Source organism: Canis lupus, chromosome 22, assembly GCF_048164855.1.
Source record: "Canis lupus baileyi chromosome 22, mCanLup2.hap1, whole genome shotgun sequence".
Classification (NCBI taxonomy): Eukaryota; Metazoa; Chordata; class Mammalia; order Carnivora; family Canidae; genus Canis; species Canis lupus.
In genome coordinates this window covers 42,693,167-42,713,548 of record NC_132859.1, presented here as the reverse complement: position 1 = coordinate 42,713,548, position 20,382 = coordinate 42,693,167, and the positions used below count along the sequence as shown (strand labels likewise).

The window sequence follows — 20,382 nt, the reverse complement described above, 5'->3', positions numbered from 1 at the left end:
AAAAATAAAAATAAAAGAAGCGCTTATTGGAATTCTTTGTGCTAGTTTTGCAACTTTTCTGTTAAGTCTAAATTACTTTAAAATAAAATGGTAACAGAATTGCTGGGATTACTTAGGGAGAGAAAAAAAATTCTAGTACTAAGCCGCAACAACATTTAAGCAAAAATCTGAAATACTTAGGAGAAAGGGAAGGAAAAGTGGAAGAATGTTACAAGAAGTAAAACAATGCGGGCAGAGTTACATCGAAAGGCACAGCCGTGCGCTCCTCTTCACCCTGAAGTCCTAAGAGGCGGCAGGCCCCTCCCCAGCCAGGCGGTACCCCCGGAGCTAAGCTCCCTGCCAGCCCCTGCGATGCCGCTGCCGACCGACTCCGCCGAGTTTTCCCAGCGAGCATGCGTGCACGTACGCACGTACGACCCCAGCCAATCGGCGCTGACGTCGGCGGCTCGTCAGGCGCGGGGGCGGGGCGGCCGTCCACACATGCGCACGGGCGGGCGGGCCTTCCTCCTTCTCGCCGAACGCCGCCAAGATGGTGAGTGTCGCTGTGCCGGGCTCCTGGGCTGGAGGCCATGCCGCTCCACCTCAGCCTGGGAGGGGGAAACGAGGGCCTGGAATGACGCCCATCGGGTCTTAGGTGGCGAATGGAGAGGGTCCCTGGGCGGGCGGAGCACTGAGCTGAGGAGCTTCCGGGGCGCGCGGCCGCCGAGCGCGTGGAGGGCCGTGCAGGCCGGGTGCGCCTGGGGCCTCGCGTGCGCCGCGCGGCCCGGCCAGTCTGGGGCGTTGGAGAGCCCGTAGCCCTGGAGGCCGGCGGGAACCCTGCTTTTGCCGCTGCGGTCTCTGCGTATTTCCTGCGTCCATCAGATCGTCCGTGGCATTTGGGCGTGTTCCCTAACGTTCTTTCTCGCTGTGCTTAGTTACGCAGCCTTTGAGCTGCAGAGCCTTATCAACTAATGAGTCCGGTTGTCTCTCTCGCCCTCGATTTTAGGTGTTCAGGCGTTTCGTGGAGGTTGGCCGGGTGGCCTACGTCTCCTTTGGGCCTCATGCCGGGAAACTGGTCGCGATTGTAGATGTTATTGATCAGAACAGGGTAAGTGTAAGGAAAAGTGTCAGTCTCCCACGCCAATCCATGACCGATAGGGCAGTATCGTAATGGTAATGGTCGTCTTCCCAACGGCCCTCTAAGGGCGGGAGTGTTGTGGTAGTTTTATTTTACCTTTAAGGAGACAGTTGGTGCGAAGTGGGGATTTCGAGCACAGACTGGAGTTGGCCAGCATCGCTGAGTTTCCGTGTTCTCTCTGCCACTTAGGCTAGCCAGACCGATTAGCCAGTTATGGGTGGAAACACTGGTGAGGTTTCAGGGAGTTAGAACAAAGTCAGGCACGCAGCTTCCTGTGCCCTTGTGTGCTCTTGTTGGTGTTTGAGAACCGCAAACTAAGAGGTCAACCAAAGACCGTGAATGAACATGATGTTGATTGTTAGAAGCATAAGGATCAAAGACTTAAAAATTGCCCAGTAAGTTACACGTACTACTACGGATAATAGGTTTATCTTTCTTCAAAACATTTAGATAATAGAGATTTGGTGGTTCTAAAAGGACAAATATATAGATCTGCTTGGGGTGCTGTTACGTTCTGCGCTGAAATTTTTTTTATCTTACGTGTTCTAGGCTTTGGTTGATGGACCCTGCACTCAGGTGAGGAGACAGGCGATGCCTTTCAAGTGCATGCAGCTGACTGACTTCATCCTCAAGTTCCCTCACAGGTAACTATCCACCACTCAACACCCCTCCCCCAGCTTTGTTTGTACTGATAAAAATTTGCTTAGTTTAATTGAGAAAATGTTTTTGCTGTCTTGTTTCTTGAGAATGTAGTACAGAAGAAGGATTTTCGTTATAGAAGTGGGTGGCCATTTTTAAAATTTTTTAAATGTTCTGTGATTATTCCACTCTGCCTTCTCTGGCTTTAATTTTCCAGATTTGCCATCCTCTTTCTCTTGCCCCCTTTCAGGATTTACACAACAAAGACCTCTCTGGAATTCTGGTCTCCCAGACATATTTTAGTCACCTTAGTCACCGTTAGCTTCAAAACAAAAATACTAAATACTTTTTCTTAGAATAGCAGCTATCATTAGTTGAGCTTTTAGTGTGTGTCAGTTAATAAGTGTTTAAAGTACGTCATCTCATTTTGACAGGTACTAAAGAGGTTCTCTTACTAGCTGCTTAGGGAATTGAAGTCAGTAGTGATTTTTTTCTTGACATGATAGAGGTTATGGAAATTAAAATACTGGTGGTTACACTTTGGCTATTTCAACTACAATGGCAGTTGCAGTGGAACATGCTGTAAAGTGTACTGGTACATCTTTTTAAGCATGCAGGCTTTGGTACTTGAAATATTTGAAGGAAACTTCAAAATGGTTAGACTTTGTGGTGTTTAGCCACATTCCTTTAAGCAGTATTGTACAGAAGGCCCAAGGATTAGCTTTACCTCATTCTTTTTTTTTTTTTTTTTTTTAATTTTCTAAGATTTTATTTATTTATTCATGAGAGACACAGAGAGGCAGAAGGAAAAGCAGGCTCCCTGTGGGACTGCTCCACAGGGAGCCTGATGCAGGACTCGATTCCAGGCAGACTGCTGAGCCACCCATGTGTCCCTTTTTAAGATTTTGAGAGGGCACAAGCAGTGGGGAGGGGCAGAGGGAGAGGGAGAAGCAGGCTCCCCGCTGTGCAGGTAGCCCAATGTGGGGCTCCATCCCAGGACCTCAGGACCACGACCTGAGCGGTAGGCAGATGCTCAACTAATCAAGCCACCCAGGTACCCGCTTTACCTCATTCTTTATGAAAAGGAAATTGCTTTCTATAATCTCCATAGAGTGATGTTATATACAAGATCAGAGGTGATTTTTAAATACAGAAAATAAGCTGATTTGCCTTTTTTTTTTTTTTTTTTTAATTACAATGGCTTGTTTGAGGGGTGCCTGGCTGGCTCTGAAGAGCACGTGACTTAACTTTGGGGTTATGAGTTCAAGCTCCATATTGGAACTAGAGCTTACTTTAAAAGTAAATAAAAACAAAACTGAAAAATTTAAAATACATAAAATCATGCGCTTTGGATTATAAGAAATCCTGGTTTAGTGAACAACATTCAAGTAAGTAAAAGACGTAATGTGCTAAGTGGTATGTGGTGTATGGAGTCACCAAGAGCTGGAAGTACAATGAATGTGAAGCGTGCTTTTGGCTTATGCTTTTTAAATTAAGGGGGCATAAACTATGCTTTCAGAGGGCTCAAAGCTGTCCTTGTGTGGCTTCAAAGCTGGTTCCTTATTCTGGTCTTGGCTCTTTCCTAGTGCTCGCCAGAAGTATGTCCGGCAAGCCTGGCAGAAGGCTGATATCAATACAAAATGGGCAGCTACAAGATGGGCCAAGAAGATTGAAGCCAGAGAAAGGGTAATGGTTTAGGATCATTTGAATTGTGACCTTTTCTTTTGGGGGAAGGTGATAGGTCATGTGAGTGATTATGTGCTTTATTTTTGACAGAAAGCCAAGATGACAGACTTTGATCGTTACAAAGTCATGAAGGCAAAGAAAATGGTAAGTTTTTAAATTATTTCAGGATTTTTATATTCTAACTAACCCTAAACTTGGCTAGTAATTCTGCTTGCTTGAGCTTAGTGTCGACCAAAGTTGAATTCATACGGGTTTTGGGTTTGTTTTCTTACATATGCATTCCGTACGTATAGGTTAGACAAAATAGTTTTTTATGTGCATATATGACAAATAACTTATATTGAATTTTTTCAGAGGAACAGAATAATCAAGCTTGAAGTTAGGAAGCTACAAAAAGCAGCTCTCCTGAAAGCTTCTCCTAAAAAAGCACCTGCTGCTAAGGGTGCGGCGGCAGCACCTGCTGCAAAGGTTCCAGCCAAAAAGGTGGCTGCTGCGGGCAAGAAGGCTCCAGCCCAGAAGGTTCCTGCCCCGAAAGCTGCAGGCCAGAAAGCAGCACCTCCAAAGGCTCAGAAGGGTCAGAAAGCTCCAGCCCAGAAAGCACCTGCTCCGAAGGCATCTGGCAAGAAGGCATAAAAAACATAAGAGGCTGTTATAAATAAGTAATAAAGGTTCTTTTTGACACATTGGCAAGTGCACTTAATCTGTGGCGTAAAGTCTGTTGCTAGAGTCAGGATTTTGAAGCAGAATGTTGGGATTGTTAATGTTGTCATTAGAGAATTGGTTCTTTAGCCTCGGTCTGTCCAGATTTTATAAAACCATCACAAAGTCATAGCTAGTGTGTTCATGGGAAATAGATCATTTCAAAGACCGCGTAACTTTTTCCCCTTGTACAAATACATTTCCTATAAATAAAGTCCCAGCAGCATTTGATGCTTAAGAGTTTAGCAATTTTTCTTTAGAAAATGTACTATATATAAGAAAACAAGACAAGTACACAATACGTTATGGTATGGTAAAGTTTCTCTTACTTATTTTTATTCTCAGAAGTTGGCTCCCGAGCCTCACTGAGATTAATGGGGACAAAACTCAATGGCAACAAGCCATTGAGGATTTCCAGAGTAATCCCTCAGATTTAGGTCCTATTGGATTGAATTTTAAGAGAAAAATAATAGGAAGATCAAGGTGGTACAAGTTTGGCAGTATTTTCACTTTGATGGTTCTAAACCAAGAGGCAGTAGAACCACCATTTAGTAGGCCTTGGCAGATTGGGTTAGAAGGAAAGTAAGCCAAATAATGCCAAGTTTCTGGTTTGTACTTCGGGCTCATTGTGAAGGAAAAAGAATTGGAATAAGGTTATTCTGGGGATATGAGTTTGAAGCCACCACACAGACTTGTAGCCTGGTAGGTAAGGATGCCGACAACCTGCATTTAGGTCCTGCCTCTGCTACCTAAATGCTGTGTGATTTAGGCTTGCTCCTTATCCTCAATCCTGATAGGCTGTGTGGTGGTGTGCTTCATGGAGTAGGGAAGTTAAATTATGAATGGACAGCCCCATGACTGGTTCACAGTAATAGCTGTGATAGTTGTGACATGGCTCTTAAAGACAGGTTTGCAGGTATGTGAGCAGTCACTCCAGATTGCCCAGTGATAGAGATGAACAGAAAGATTGGGAAGGAGTGTTTAGAGGTGGGCAACCAATGGGGCCACGGAAGCCACAGAATGTTGGTTGAGCTTGTCAAAGTGAGGGGAAAAAGGCAGTGAGGGAGTTTGGAGGTTGCAATTTCATGAAATTGGAATGATGGACGTGTGGATGCTTCTAGAAAAGCAGCTAATCAGAGGAAAAGAGGTTTTTGAGAAAGAATGGGGCCTAGAGGAGGGATTGATAGAACCTTTGAAGAGGAAAGAAGTGGGTTTAGAAGCTAGATGTGTTTAGTTTCACTGTCAGAAAATTGAGAGTGTGGTATCTGAATTTCTTGAGTTAGAACACGAGAAAGGAAGAGGGATATAGATTTGAAATTGCTCATGGAATAGAGAGGAAAGTGCTTCTGTCAGGTTGTCATTGATTTGAAAGTCTTACCTCCAATCTGTGTGCTGTCTATACTCAGGATGAGAAAGCTTCAGGGTGGAAGCATTTACACTGCACCTACACGGTAGCACAATACGGTACAGCAGAAATTGGAAAATTCCAGTCTAGGGGACCTGCTGGAAAGTGAGGTATAAGGCACTTGTAAAGGAGTGGGAAGAATGTATGGGTAGCTCAGCTGGTTAACTCTGCTTCTGGCTCAGGTCGTGCTCCTGGAGTCCTGAGATGAAGCCCGGCGTTGGGCTCTCTGTTGAGGAGGTTGCCTCCCTCTCCCTCTGCCACTGCTACTTGGACTCACTCTCAAATAAAATCTTAAAAAAGAGTGGTAAGTACAATAGGTGGTGGACCCAGATAATAAAGATTTTTTATTTAGGTTGTAATCCTCAGAAAAATCCATCTGGCAGCATTGTCTGGATTGGATTGGGGGTTTGGAAGAGGATATCTGGAAATATTAAAATACAGAGGTGTATAATCCGCTCTGTTTATAGAGGATTGCGTACTTATCCACTTACCTTATTAGGTAAGCATTATGGGGACAGCATTATGAGAGACAGCATTATGAGAGAATATAGGTTTCAGACTCCGAAACTTCAGACTTCAATCCTGTCATGCAGCCCCAGCTCATTCTTGTACTTCATGTAAGTCTTATCTGAAGAATAGGGACCCTGATAACCTGCCTTACACAATATTGTGGCAAGGATCAAATGAGATAGTGTGGACAAGGTCCATATTCCCCCCACAAACCTAAGAGTTCTTTTCACACATTAGGTTCTCTATTTTGGGTTTAATTAATGTTGAGGTAAACTGGTCCTCTAGGCAAAATTGGGCTGTTGGATAGTTTGCTTTTCAGAGAGCCTCTGCCCCTTTGGCAGCCTCCATTTTCCAGGTAATCAGTATCTCCCAAATGTGACACCCCACAAGAATTTGTCTTGAATTCCATTTTCTCAACTTCACATGTTTACCCCTTTACCCCTCATCTGTTGGTTATCTTTTAGTACCAAAGTTATTAAGGTTACCTCTAGGTCCTTCAGCTAGCTGAATTTATTTTTATTCAGAGTAAATTATGGATATATCTACATTGTAATAAAAATATTAGAATTGAGATTAAAGGGCCCCTTGATTATCTCTACTACAATTGCATTATCTTGCAAAGGAAACCATTGTGTATGTCCTTGCAGACATTTTCCATGCATTTAAAATAGACATGATAGAGTTTGCTTGTTTTAAACAAATCTTACACTGTGTATATTCTGCAACTTTTTCTTTTTAATACATCTGGAGATCTTATCTAGTCAGCCCCTATTGATCTACCTAATTATCTTCTACATAATAATTCCTAGTGTGAATGTTGGTGCTACCTATTGAAGTTCATTGTGGAGGTTTATTTGATCTCTATTGATAGACTAAGAATGGTGCCAATTTTCTTGTCATAAACAGTACACTTGTGAATATCCTTGCATGTTCCTCCTTCGGTACATGTCATTTTTTATTTGAGGCGCATTACCAGTCCGTGCACTTGCTGGGTTTAAGAATGCATGCATGATTTGTTTTGTTTTGTTTTGTTTTTTAAAAGATTTCATTTATTTATTTGACAGAGAGAGCAGGGGGAGTGGGAGAAGGAGAAGCAGACTCCACCAAGCAGAGAGAATGAAATATGGGCCTCAATCCCAGGACCTAGAGATCATGACCCGAGCTGAAGGCAGATACTCAACCAACTAAGCCATCCAGGCACCCCTGAATGCATGTTTTTAATCACTCCTTGCAGGTTCTACCAATTTAGGAGATGGTAGGTTCTACCAATTTAGACTTGCTCTATCAATTTAGACTTAAATCAGCAGTGAATGAGGACGTTCCTGCCTGACAATCTTGAACTGCTGATATCTTACATTTCTGCCAATCCAGTATGTGAAAAGTAGTATGTTACCTTAATTTGCGCTTTCCTGGACCAATATTACTAATTACCCTAGCTTTACATTCTGTTTAGCCATTAAGGCAAGTCCTTCTTTAGAGTTATTTCAAATTCTTTTTCCTTTAGTAACCATATACATTTTCACTTTCAGATAAATTTTATTTTTTAAAAAAAGATGTATCCATTCATTTTAAAGAGAGTAGGAGAGCTTGCATTCAAGTGGGGTGAGGGGCAAAGGGAAAGAATTTTCAAGCAGACTCTCTGCTGAGCATGGAGTCGCTGCAGACTTTGATCTCATGACACTTGAGATCATGACCTGAGCAGAGACCAAGAGTTGGAAGCTCAACCCACGAGCCACCCAGATGCCCTTAACTTTCAGATAAATTTTAGAATTTGCTTGTTGAGTTATTTAAGTCCTATTGTGATTTTAGGATTGCACTGAATTTATAGATCTATTGGGACATGCCACATCTTTGCAATACTAACTTCTATCCAGGAACATGGTATATATATCTCCAACTACACAGGTCTTATATGCTTTTCAGAATTACATATATTTCAGTTTTTCCTAGTAATTTTGAACTAGAACCTTTTTAAATTGGGCATTAATGGATATAAAAAGGTTATGAGAGCAGCCCAGGTGGTTCAGCGGTTTAGCGCCACCTTCAGCCCAGGGTGTGATCCTGGAGACCTGGGTTGGAGTCCCAGGTCAGGCTCCCTGCATGGAGCCTGCTTCTCCCTCTGTGTCTGTTTCTCTCTCTTTCTCTCTCTCTCTCTCTCACTGTGTCTCTCATGAATAAATAAAATCTTTTTTTAAAAAAAGATTATGAAATTTTGTATGTGTCCATATTGCTGACCCTTCTTACTAGTTCTAATAGATTTTTTCGGTTGGTTTTCTTGGATGTTTATTGACTTTTTAAAAAGTAATCTCCATGCCTAATGTGGGACTCAAATTCATGACCCTGAGATCAAGAGTTGCATGCTCTACTGACCTAGTTACCAGGTGCCCCTAATGGATTTTCTATGCAGATGATCATGAAAATAGCTTCTAATAAAATAGCACTCTACCTCAGTAGGTAAAGTTAGTCTCAGAAAAACAATAGATCCTTAGATGTTTTTAATGGATAAACACTGCAACTTCTTTCAAATGTATGTTCTTGCCACTCCTTTCAAATAGATGTCTTACAAACCATGAGAGACTCCTAACTCCGGGAAACAAACAAAGGGTTGCAGAAGGGGAGGTTGGTGGGAGGGTGAGGTGACTGGGTGACGGGCATTAAGGAGGGCATGTGATGTAATAAGCATTAGGTGTTATACTGTGTTGGCAAATTGAATTTAACGTAAAAAAACAAACAGATGTCTTGAGGATTACCATCCATCACAAGTACCACAAAGTCTTACCTCAGATACCTGAATGTTACAAGGCCCTCAAGATCATTCTTGGAAAGGGCTTCATTTTATACTTCTGTATAAGACAAATCCTGGGCCTGGGTAGCTCAGTCCGTTAAATGTCTGCCTTCAGCTCAGGTTGTAATCCCAGAGTCTCAGGATCGAGCCCTCCATTGTACTTCCTGCTCAGTGGAGAGTCTGCTTCTCCCTCTGCCTCTGCCATTCCCCTAGCTTGTGCTCTCTGGCTCTCTCTGTTAAATAAATAAAATCTAAAAATCAATCAATCAGGGACGCCTGGGTGGCTCAGCAGTTGAGCATCTGCCTTTGGCTCAGGGCATGATCCCAGGGTCCTGGGATTGAGTCCTGTATCAGGCTCCCTGCGAGGAGTCTGCTTCTCCCTCTATGTCTCTGCCTCTCTCTGTGTCTCTCATGAATAAATAAACAAAATCTTTAAAACATAAAAAAGTGAAAAATAAAAATCAATCAAATCCTGTAACTGGTGTGCTAAGGAATAGAAGTCTGTATCAATTCTAGTAATAGTTAATTCTGATTAGTTATATCACTCCTATGAATAGTTACTCAAATAGCTATTTAAATTATTTAAATTCTTTGTATCACATATTTTCGGCTATTTGAGTTTGGGAGAGTTGTGAAAACTCCCTTTATAAGTATGGATTCGTCAATTAGATTTCTATCAGGTTTCTGCTTTACATATATTGAAATGATGTTAGAGACATAAAGATGGGTTGTAATTAGATCTTCATGTGGATTAGCTTTTTCCAAATACAGGTGTCTCTCTTTTAATACTTTCTTCCTTGAATCATTTTTTTCAGACGTTAATATTGTCATTTGTTTCATTTTTTTCATTTTGTCATCATTTGATAGATCTTGTTCTACCCTTTCATTTTCAATGTCACTGTGTTATTTTTATTTTGCTTCGGATGTGTCATGTGTAAATAGATTACAACTGTTTTTTTAATCTAATCTGAGTCTCTCCATACATCAGTGCAAGCCGTTTATGTATGCTGCATTTCATTACCCTGTATTTGGACTTCCGTCATCTCTGTTTTCCACTTGCTGGCCTCTGGTATATTCCTCCTCCTTCCCTACACTTCCACCCCTTGTTTCTTGAATTGGTTTTGAAGTCATACCTTCTATTTCTGTTATTTTGTGCATCCACAGAATTAAACCAATATCTGTATCTTTTGCCCATCCTCACTGAACAGTATTTAAAGAGGCAATATGGGGCAACTGGGTGGCTCACTTGGTTAACTGGCTGGTTCTTTTTTAAAAAATATTTAATTAATTAATTTGACAGCTTGAGAGAGCACAAACAGAGGGAGCGGCAGGCAGAGGGAGAGGGAGAAGCAGGCTCTCCACTGCCTGGAGCCCAACATGGGGCTTGATCCCAGGACCCTGAGATCATGACCTGAGCCAAAGGCAGATGCTTAACTGACTAAGCCACTCAGCTGTCCCTAAGTGGTCGATTCTTGATCTCAGCTCCAGATCTCAGGGTCATGAGTTCAAGTCCCACACTGGGCTCCATGCTGAGTGTGAAGCCTATATACATACATAAAGAGGTAACAGGTATTTAGTTTAATATCCTTTACAAAATTGCTTGGTTTACCACTGCTGCTTCTGTCCCACAGCTTCCTCTTGGATTCACAATTTTTTTAAAAAATTTTCGTAGACTGCATCCTCTAGTATTTCTTTCAGTTAGCATTCACGAGTAATGAACTTTCTGAATACTTGCTTCTCTGAAAGCATTCTTATTTTGCCCTTATATAGATGACCTGGTTTTTATTACAGCATTTCTGATAATGTGTAGGGTTTTTTTTCCCATGTCAACCAATTTTCTAATTCTCTGGACACCAACTGGATGTCCTACAAATTTCTTTTTTTTTTTTTTTTCTTTTTTCTTTTTTTTTAAGTAGGCATGGGGCTTGAACTCACAACCCTGAGATCAAGACCTGGGCTGAGACCAAGAATTGGAGGCTTAACTGACTGAGGCAAAATCAATTTAATTCATGCACTACCCAGAGTTAATGTTGGACCCCACAGCTTAAGGAGTCTGCCACACTTGAGATGTCAATCCCAAGTCCCAGGCCCCCTGCACTTCTGACTACCCAGCTATACATTGGAGTTCCCATGACTCCCTCCCTCAGGTTGGATAACTTACTGGAATGGATTGCAGAACTCAGGAAAATACTATTAACAGCTTATTATAAGGGATACAACTCCGGAGCATCAAAATGGAAGAAGTGCATAGGGTAAAGTGTGAGGGAAGGGGCAAAGCAGTGCACATCCCCTTTCCTGCTTGCCACCCTCCCAGCACCTTGATGTGTTCACCAGCCTGGAAGCTCTCTGAACCCCCCAACCCTTTAGTGTTTTTTAATGGAGGTTCATTATGTAGGCATAATTGGTTAAATCATTGACCACTGGTGATTAACTCAGTCTCCAGTCCCTCTCTGCTCCAGGGGGTGGGGGTGAAAGTTCTAGTCACATGGTTGGTTCTTCTGGTGACCAGTCCCCATCCCGAAGCTCCCTAGGACCCCCAGCCACCTGTCTCCATTCTCATACAAAAGGACACTCTTATTATCCTCAGACGTTCAAAGTTTAGAAGCTTCCTGTGTTGGGACCTGGGGAGAAAGAGGAAAGTCATAACAAAAGATGCTCCTATCATCCCTATCACTCAAGAAATTAAGCTCTTAGGAATTCTATGCCAGGAACTGGAGAAGAAGACCAAATAAATATTTCTTATTATCACAACATTACATCTTATGTCTGTGTAATAGCCTAGCTCTTTAGAGTTTTAAATTCAAAATGACTTTCCTTTAGAACTTTGTAGAACAGCCTCCAGTGCCCTTATTTGATCTTACTGTGGACTAAGTGCTTTTAGTAAAAGCGGGTTCAGGAATAAGAATTTGTTGACGTCTTTATTCCAGCCACTTTACACAAGTCTCATTTCCTTTTCACAATATTCCTATTTTCAGAAGAAGCTAAAAGGTGAAACAAGTTTACTTATTTAGTAAATATTTTGGGAGTGCCTACTAAAAGAGCTCACAGTCTACTTGGAAGAATGACACTGAAAAAGCTGATGTCAGCATGTAGTAAGTACTGTTACCAGGATAAGCATGGGGACCCTGGAAGGCCATCACCTAGGACATCAGAAAATCTTGTTCAAGTGACAGCTATTCTACTTTTTTTTCCAAATTTTTTAAAAATTCAAGGTAGTTAACGTACAGTGCAATATCGGTTTCAGTAGAATTCAGTGATTTATCACTTATATACAACACCCAGTGCTCATCACAAGTGCCCTCCTTAATACCCATCACCCACCTAGCTCATTCTCCACTCACTTCCCTCTGTAACCCTCAGTTTATTCTTCATTGTTAAGAGTCTCTCATGGCTTGCTTCCCTCTCTTTTTGTCTCTCCTCCCCATATGTTTAACTGTTCTGTTTCTTAAATTCTACACATGTGAAATTATATGGTATTTGCCTTTCTCTGACTTATTTCACTTAGCATAATATACTCTAGCTCCATGCACATCATTGCAAATGGCAAGAGTTCATTCTTTTTGATGGCTGTGTAATATTCCATTGTACACATATGCCATGTCTTCTTTATCCATTCATCAGTCAATAGACATTTGGGCTCTTTCCATAGTTTGGCTATTGTTGCTAATGCTGCTATAAACATAGGGTGCATGTGCTCCTTCAAATATATATTTTTGTATTCTTTGGGTAAACAGTAGTGCAATTGCTGGGTTAGAGGGTAGTTCTATTTTTAACTTTTTGAGAAACCGCCATACTATTTTCCAGAGTGGCTGCACCAGCTTGCATTCCCACCAACAGTACAAGAGAGTTCCCCTTTCTCCACATCCTTGCCAACATCTGTTGTTTCCTGAGTTGTTAATTTTAGTCATTCTGACAGGAGTGAGGTGGCATCTCATTGTAGTTTTAAGATTTTTATTTATTCATGAGATACACACAGAGAGAGGCAGAGAGAGGGAGAAGCAGGTTCTTTGCAGGAAGCCTGATGTGGGACTTGATTCCAGGACTCCAGATCACACACTGAGCCGAAGGCAGATGCTCAACCACTGAGCCACCCAGGCGTCCTTCATTGTCATTTTGATTTGTATTTCCCTGATGATGAGTGATGTTGAGCATCTTTTCATGTGTCTGTTAGCCATCTGGATGTCTTCTTTGGAAAAGTGTCTATTCATGTCTCCTGCCCATTTCTTAACTGGATTATTTGTTTTTTTTGGTGTTGAGTTTGAGAAGTTCTTTATATAGATTTTGGATTCTAGCCCTTTATTAGATATGTCATTTGCAAATATCTTCTCCCTTTTTGTAGGTTGCCTTTAGTTTGTTTCCTTCACTGTGCAGAGGCTTTTTATCTTAATGAAGTCCCAATAGTTCTATTGTTTTGGTTTCCCTTGCCTCTGGTGAAGTTCTAGTAAAAAGTTGCTATGGACGATGTCAAAGAGGTTGCTGCCTCTGTTCTCCTTTAGGATTTTGATGGTTCCCTGTCTCACATGTAGGTCTTTCATCTATTTTGAATTTATTTTTGGGTATGGTATAAGAAAGTGGTCCAGTTTCATTCTTCTGCATGTTGCTGCCCAGTTTTCCCAAGATCGTTTGTTGAAGAGACTGTCTTTTTTTTCCATTGGATATTCTTTCCTGCTTTGTCGAAGATTAGCTGACCATAGAGTTGGGTTTTCTATTCTGTTTGTTCCATTGATCTGTGTGTTTTTGTGTCAGTACCATACTGTCTTGGTCACTACAGCTTTGTAATTACTTTGAAGTCTGGAATCATGTCTCCTGCTTTGCTTTGCTTTGCTTTTTCAGGATTGCTTTGGCTATCCAGGGTCTTTTGTGGTTCCATATACACTTTAGGATTGTTTGTTCTAGGTGGCTCAGTGGTTTAGCACCTGCCTTTGGCCCAGGGGGTGATCCTGGGGTTCCGGGATCAAGTCCCACATCGGGTTCCCTGTGTAGAGGCTACCTCTCTGTGTCTCCCATGAATAAATAAGTAAATCTTTTAAAAAAAAAAAAAAAAAAAAGGTTGTTCTAGCTCTGTGAAAAACGCTGGTAGTATTTTGATAAGGATTGCATTAAATGTATAGATTGCTTTGAGTAGTATAGAAATTTTAACAATGTTCTTCCAATCCATGAGCATGGAATGTTTTTCCATTTCTTTGTTGTCCTCTTTACTTTCTTTCATAAGTGTTCCATAGTTTTCAGAGTACAGATCTTTTATTTCTTTCATTAAGTTTATTCCTAGGTATCTTATTATTTTTGGTGCAATTGTAAATGGGATTGATTCCTTGATTTCTTTTTCTGCTGCTTCGCGATTGGTGTATAGAAATGCAACAGATTTTTGTATGTTGATTTTATATCCTGTAATTTTGTTTAATTAATTAGTTCTAGCAATTTTTTGTGGTGTCTTTTGGGTTTTCTACAGAATGTATTGTTGCAAGTGACAGCCATTCTAGAATCTGAAGGTTTTGGGACAGTATCTGAAAAATCAGGTACTTTTGAAGGGTTTTAAAAAGCAAACCACCAACAACAAAAAAGCAGAACCGTGTCATGACCAGATTCATATTTTAGATCATCCTGGCTGTCCTGAGGAAAGAAGGGAGCAATGGGGCCAGACTGGGGGTGGGGCAAGAACAGCAATTCAGGTAGAAGCTGTTCCTAACAGGACAGTTAGGAGGCGGCTACAACAATCCAGGTAAGAGGAGATGCAGAACAAGGGATCAGTTATGACTCCCACATGAATGATTTGGTTGGTGGATGGAGAGGGGTGCTGAAACCATGCTCCACAGGGTTAATGAGGTAAAATGTTACCAGCAAGACCTCCACTGAGCCCCTTTCTTCGCAGGAATGTTAACTTTATCTTTTAGAGGCAAACAAGAGGAAGAGCTCCAGCTGGCCTAAACCAGTTCCAGCTCGGACCACTGGCTCACACTGTGATCTATCTAGATCATGGCGTGTTTTGCCTCATTAAAATCTCACTCCAGAGAAGCACAAGCTTTATTAACATAACACAGGATGCATGTATAGGCATGTTTTCTAAGTACACCTGTGCAACCTTATGCCCACCTTTACATGTGATGACAAAACTCTCCTTTCTGAATATTCATTCTAATCTAAAATAAAAAGAACCCGCTCACCTCTGCTGTGCGAGTCACAGCCTTGGGAGTGATTCCTTCAGTGCAAAAAAAGGTTCCTTTGTCTGACAACTCCACCTGGTGTGGTCTCTACCTGTAACGCACCAAGAAACAACTCACCTGGTTGGGTTACAGTTTGTGGGGGGACAGGGGCAAGGCAACCCTGGAAAGTGGAACAGGAGGGCGAGGAAAGGAGGATGAGATCAGCCTGGAACAGTTTTAGGTTCTCGTGGATTAGCCTAGTAGAAAGAGACAGCAGGCAAGTTAATACCCAGGACTTCAGCTCAAAGGTGTCTGCACAATGTCTGGCCAGGAGGAAGCTCTGCTACCCTGTTATTGTACCGGGCCCGGAGAAAGAGATAGGGGAGCGTGTTACGGGAAGCTGGCCACCACACAGGAATAACGACGCGTCCGCACTTCTTTATGATGCAGATCCAGAGTCACCCCGTGACCGCGCTGAGTTTGAGTTCGAAACTGCCGCCGTTCCCAATTAAGAAAGGGAAGCACAGAGTTTCAGTCACCGCACGGAGCCTACCGTGACCAGCTGGTGGAGCCGGGGGCCGAACCGGACAGCCAGACCTGGCACTTGGCGACCTCAGGTGCCGCTGGACAGAGCCTGGGGCCGGGGATGGCGAGGCGGTGACGGTCCTGCCGGCGCCCCTGGAGCCGCACAGCGCGCGGCGGGCTCGGGGTCCTGGGGCAGGCGCCCCGCGCAGGGCGGGAGCAGGTGGCGCGCCTGGCTCGGCACCATGGAGAAGGCGGCCTCCCGGCTTCCTAGAGCGGCGCGGCCGGGGAGCGGGCGGGGAGCGGGCGGGGAGCGCTTCCGCCTCGGCTGCGCCCGCCCCGCCCCCGCCCCGCCCCCGCCCCCGCCTCCTTGCGGCGGCCCGGCCCGCGGGGTCCCGGAGCTCGGGCGGGAGCCGCGGACGCGCCCTCGGCCTCCTGCCCCGCGGCGCTGGCCTGACCCCGGCTCGCGGTACTCGGGGTGGGGGCCGGCGGCGCGGGGGGGCGGAGCGTTCCGGTGCCCGTCGCGTCTGCGGGCTGCACCGAGCCCTGGGGCCAGATCACCCACCGCCGGTCCCGGGGCTCCGTTATCCTGCTTTGCTCTAAATTCTCGCTTTGGGTTTTTGCACCTTTGCTAGAACCGTTCGGGACAAACTACTACTTACTAATTCATTCGTAGTGGCCCAGGGATTTTCTTGACTCTTGCTCCGCAGACGTTCTTTCGAGGAATTTTAAGCCTCACCAGGCAGATTTGTAGAATCTATTTATTTTTTAAAGGTTCTATTTATTTATTCGTGAGAGAGAGAGGCAGAGACCCAGGCAGAGGGAGAAGCAGGCCCCATGCAGGGAGCCCGACGCGGGACTCGATCCCGGGTCTCCAGGATCACGCCCTGGGCCGCAGGCGGCGCTGAACCGCTGCGCCACCCGGGCTGCCCCAGATTTGTAGAATTTATAGATGCAGGAAGCAGATGCAGCACCCCATGAACCACTGGAGAAGGGGCACCGAGAGCATCCACAGTGCCCCAAGAATATCGTTTCCGATGAGAGAGGCAGGGAGACGGAGGGGGAAGAGGTGGGGAACAAGGCAAGGTCAGCCTCATTGTCATTCTCTCTCTTAGCCCCGCAGGTTCTTGCTTTTCCAAACAGAGAGGGCAGTGCATGAAGCCAGGGGTCATCAGCCATGCTCCAGACAGTGTGGCCCCAGGTGAGCTGAGCTTTCTTCCAGCTTTCCACATTCAGAACAGATCTGATCCATCACTACAGGAGTAGTAGCCTGACCTGGCCAGTCTTGTGCCTAGCTTTGCATCCATCAGTTGAGTATGGCATACTCCTGTATGTTAGGGGAAGTGATGAGGGCGAGTAGGTAAATGGGAGGATCGGGTTGCTTGGAAACGAGGGAAGCTCCAGCTAAGAAACTCTCCAAGAAAGTGAGGATCTACATCCATGCAGACTAGGGACCATAAAAGTATGGCTCACAGATGAGCAGCTTCGGCATCACCCAGGGGCTTGCTAAAAAGGCAGAATCTTAGGCCCCGACACAGATCTCCAGAATCAGAATCTATGTTTGTATGATATCTGGGGAGTGAATGGGCAAGTTAAAATTTGGGGAGTGCTAGTCTGCATCACACCATACAGAGGAAGGCCACATGCTGCGTTTAAAAAGGCATTCCCACAGGAGGAGCTTGCCCTGTAGATCACAAAGTCAGTGTACAATGAAGCCAGCACTGGGGAGCCTTTGGAGGGTGTGGATTGATGAGGGAGGTAGATTCTTGGAGGAACGCGGAGTTTGGAGCTGATGCCAGTGCCACCAGCCCATTGCAAAGATGATAGCTTAACCTCTGTGAGAGCCTGAACCCTTTGTTGGCACAAATTCATACAGCACTGGAAGCAGTGGTCCTTCCAAAAATTTCCTGGCACTAGAGGATGCTTGCATTGAATTTTTCTCCAGCATTCTAGATCTTGTAATGAGAAGCCTGGTGTCTCATGTAATGGATGTGTCCTGTAATTAGGAACCCTGTTCAAGACTCAAGGATGATGTGTATGTAGACACTGGACCATCCACCCCTCTTCCAGCACTTAAGCCAAAATTAGTTCCAAGTCAGGAAATGTTTAAACACCTGTAGGGGCAATCTCTTCTCTCCTAGTGCTTTATGTGGGGTATGGTAGTCACTCAGGATTGGGTTCCAATAAGGAGACCTGAAGTGACAGTGGCTTAAAGGAGATAGAGGCTTCTTTCCCATGCAAGAGAAGTCGGGGAGAGGCAATCCAGGGATGTTGTAGCAGTTCCAGTGTTATCACACACCAGGCTCTTTCACTTTTTCTGCTTCACCATCTTACCACTGACTCTCATGTTCAGGGCCATTTCACGGTCCAAGGTGGCTGCTTTATCTCCAGCTATCATGTGTGCATTCCAGATGGAGATGACAAAAAAGCCTAACCTCTCATCTGTTTGCACGCTTTCAGGAACCTTCCCGGAGAGTCCCCAACAATTTTTGTACTTGTGTTTCATTGGCTTCACTTAGTTGCCAGAGCTGGGAGCAGCCCCAAGTAAAATTACAATTTGATTATTAAAAAAGAAAGGGAGGGAAAAAAATACACATATATGTTTAGACAATGGTTGTGCTTTTTTTTTTTTTAAGATGTATTTATTTGAGTGAGAATGAGGGAGAGAGAGAGAGAGAGCGTGAAGGGGGGTAGGAGGCGAACAGAGGGAGAGGGGGAGAGAGAGAATCCTTAAGTAGTCTCCCCACTGAGCATAGAGCCTGACGTGGGGCTCAATCCCCACACCCTGGGATCATGACCTAGGCTAAAATCTAGAGTTGGCCGCTTACCTGACTGAGGCATACAAACCCCCCTAGACAACTGTATTATCTATAATCTCTATAAGAAATGTTCCCCTAATCTCATTTGTACTTGTAAGTGCAGGGATTTATATAACACCATGTGCCAGGCAATATTTTAGTTCATTACATGTATCAACTCATTCCACCCTTATAAGAGCCTTGTAAGATAGGCACTCCTATTATCCCAGTTTTCCAAGTGGGGAAACCGAGGCAAAAAAGTTTGAATATCTCATCCAAGGTCATACAGATGGTGGTTATCAGAGATGGGATTTGAACCTAGGGATTCTGAGTCTAGAGCTGAGCTTGTCAACCTCAGTGTTATTGACATTTTGGGCCAGATAATTTTTTTGTTGGGGGGGGGAGGGTCTCCTGTGTGTTGTTGTAGGATGATTAGCAGCATCCCTGGCCTCTACCTACTAAATGCCAGTAGCACTCCCACCATCTGATGGTTGTGACAACTAAAAACGTCTCCAGGCGCGCCTGAGTGGCTTAATCAGTTAGGCTTAATCACATCCTCTGCCTTCAGCGCAGGTCATGATCTTGGGGTCCTGGGATCGAGCCCCACATTGGGCCCTGTACTCAGTAAAGAGTCGCCCTCTCCCTCTGCCCCTCCCTCCCACTTGTGTACACTCTCTCTCAAATAATTATTATAAATAAATCTAAAAAAAAAAAAAAAACCCAGTCCCAGACAGTGAGTGCCATATGTCTCCTTGTGAGCATTTTCCCGTTGAGAAGCACAGCCCGGGATCCCTGGGTGGCGCAGCGGTTTGGCGCCTGCCTTTGGCCCAGGGCGCGATCCTGGAGACCCGGGATCGAATCCCACATCAGGCTCCCAGTGCATGGAGCCTGCTTCTCCCTCTGCCTGTGTCTCTGCCTCTCTCTCTCTCTCTCTCTGTGACTATCATAAATAAAAAAAATAAAAAAAAAATTAAAAAAAAAAAAGAGAAGCACAGCCCTAAAGCCTGTGCTATTTTTCTCTGTGCTATGCTGCCTCCAAACCCACATCCCCTATAGGGGAATCGACAGCCCTGTTTCACATCATGGAGAGGGACTAAGTGCTAGCAAAGGACAAAAGTGGAGTGATCAGAGATGAAACAAGTTGTTGAGAAGCTGAATGTTGTAGGAAACAAGGAACAAGGAATGCACCGATTAGAGGGGTGTCTCAGAGGTGTGGAGGGGTAGAAAGCCATGATATGAGGAAGGCAGGTCAAGTCCATGTTCCCAGCTGTTGGCTCTGAAGGAAGTAAAGAGAAGTTTGGTTAACATTTGGGGTCAGTGAACTATTTATTATGCACTGTCTAGTAAGGAAGCCACTAGCTATATGTGCCTGTTTAGAATTAAAATTAATTAAAGTAAGAAATTCAGTTCCTCATACTAGGCACATTTAAACTTCCTGGTCAAGGTGATACCTGATTTCTTCAGTGTCTGGTTATTATCTTTCCTTTGCAACTATTCAGAAATCTATGGGGAGACATTTAAGATCATGCAAGTATCCTGCTCCTCACCAAAATCTCCTAGATTTAGCATCCATTGATGATTCTTGTCTGTACCAGTTCTTTATCATGATGGCTGCAATCCTGCAGTTCTTCTGTAGTTCTGTTTCTTCCATCCAGCAAGACACTAGGCAGTTTGTTAACAGACTGAGGTGTAGAGTATAGTGTAAGACAAGGAGAGACGGCATAGTGCCCCTCATTTATATAAGTGGTCAGTTCATTTTGAAATGTTTGCTTCCTTATACAACCTTAAAATAAATACTCAGATAAAGAAGACTCCTTCTTGTCTATTTCAAGGTGCTTAACATCACTAATTCCCATCATCTATAATAGAGAATAATAATTCTTACTTCACATGTGTGTTCTGATGATTGAGTGAATTGATGTAAAAGTAGTTGGCATAGGACAAGGGATGGTTTCCTTCTCTCCTGAGAATGTGGAAATGGCCCCATCGGGAGGCAGTGAGACACACTTGGCGCAGAGGGCAGGTTGGATGGAGCTTAGATGATCAGGGAGCAAGTCCATGCTCAAGGATGGAGACTGCCA

At 43.9% G+C, this 20,382-nt stretch overlaps 2 protein-coding genes and 1 long non-coding RNA gene across 3 annotated transcripts in view; 2 read left to right on the top strand and 1 right to left on the bottom strand.

Moving 5' to 3' along the window:
• The first annotated feature begins 456 nt into the window (after positions 1 to 456).
• Positions 457 to 4,125, top strand: RPL14 (ribosomal protein L14). Its single transcript, XM_072793241.1, has 6 exons — positions 457 to 532; positions 986 to 1,087; positions 1,667 to 1,761; positions 3,343 to 3,442; positions 3,533 to 3,586; positions 3,797 to 4,125. The coding sequence occupies exons 1-6, from the start codon at positions 530 to 532 to the stop codon at positions 4,073 to 4,075; spliced, it is 633 nt and encodes a 210-aa protein (XP_072649342.1). The 5' UTR covers positions 457 to 529; the 3' UTR covers positions 4,076 to 4,125.
• On the bottom strand, positions 3,039 to 15,697 carry LOC140614214 (uncharacterized). Its single transcript, XR_012015125.1, has 3 exons — positions 15,271 to 15,697; positions 15,003 to 15,093; positions 3,039 to 11,462 (listed from the first exon to the last, which is right to left on the bottom strand). It is a non-coding gene; the product is annotated as an uncharacterized lncRNA (long non-coding RNA).
• Positions 15,698 to 15,867: 170 nt separating this feature from the next.
• Positions 15,868 to 20,382, top strand: part of LOC140614390 (uncharacterized) — a 37,375-nt gene continuing 32,860 nt past the window's right edge. The window contains exons 1-2 of the mRNA XM_072793640.1: positions 15,868 to 15,972; positions 16,619 to 16,704. Coding sequence (XP_072649741.1) covers positions 16,681 to 16,704 — 24 coding nt within the window. The 5' untranslated portion in view covers positions 15,868 to 15,972; positions 16,619 to 16,680. The remainder of the gene's footprint in view (positions 15,973 to 16,618; positions 16,705 to 20,382) is intronic.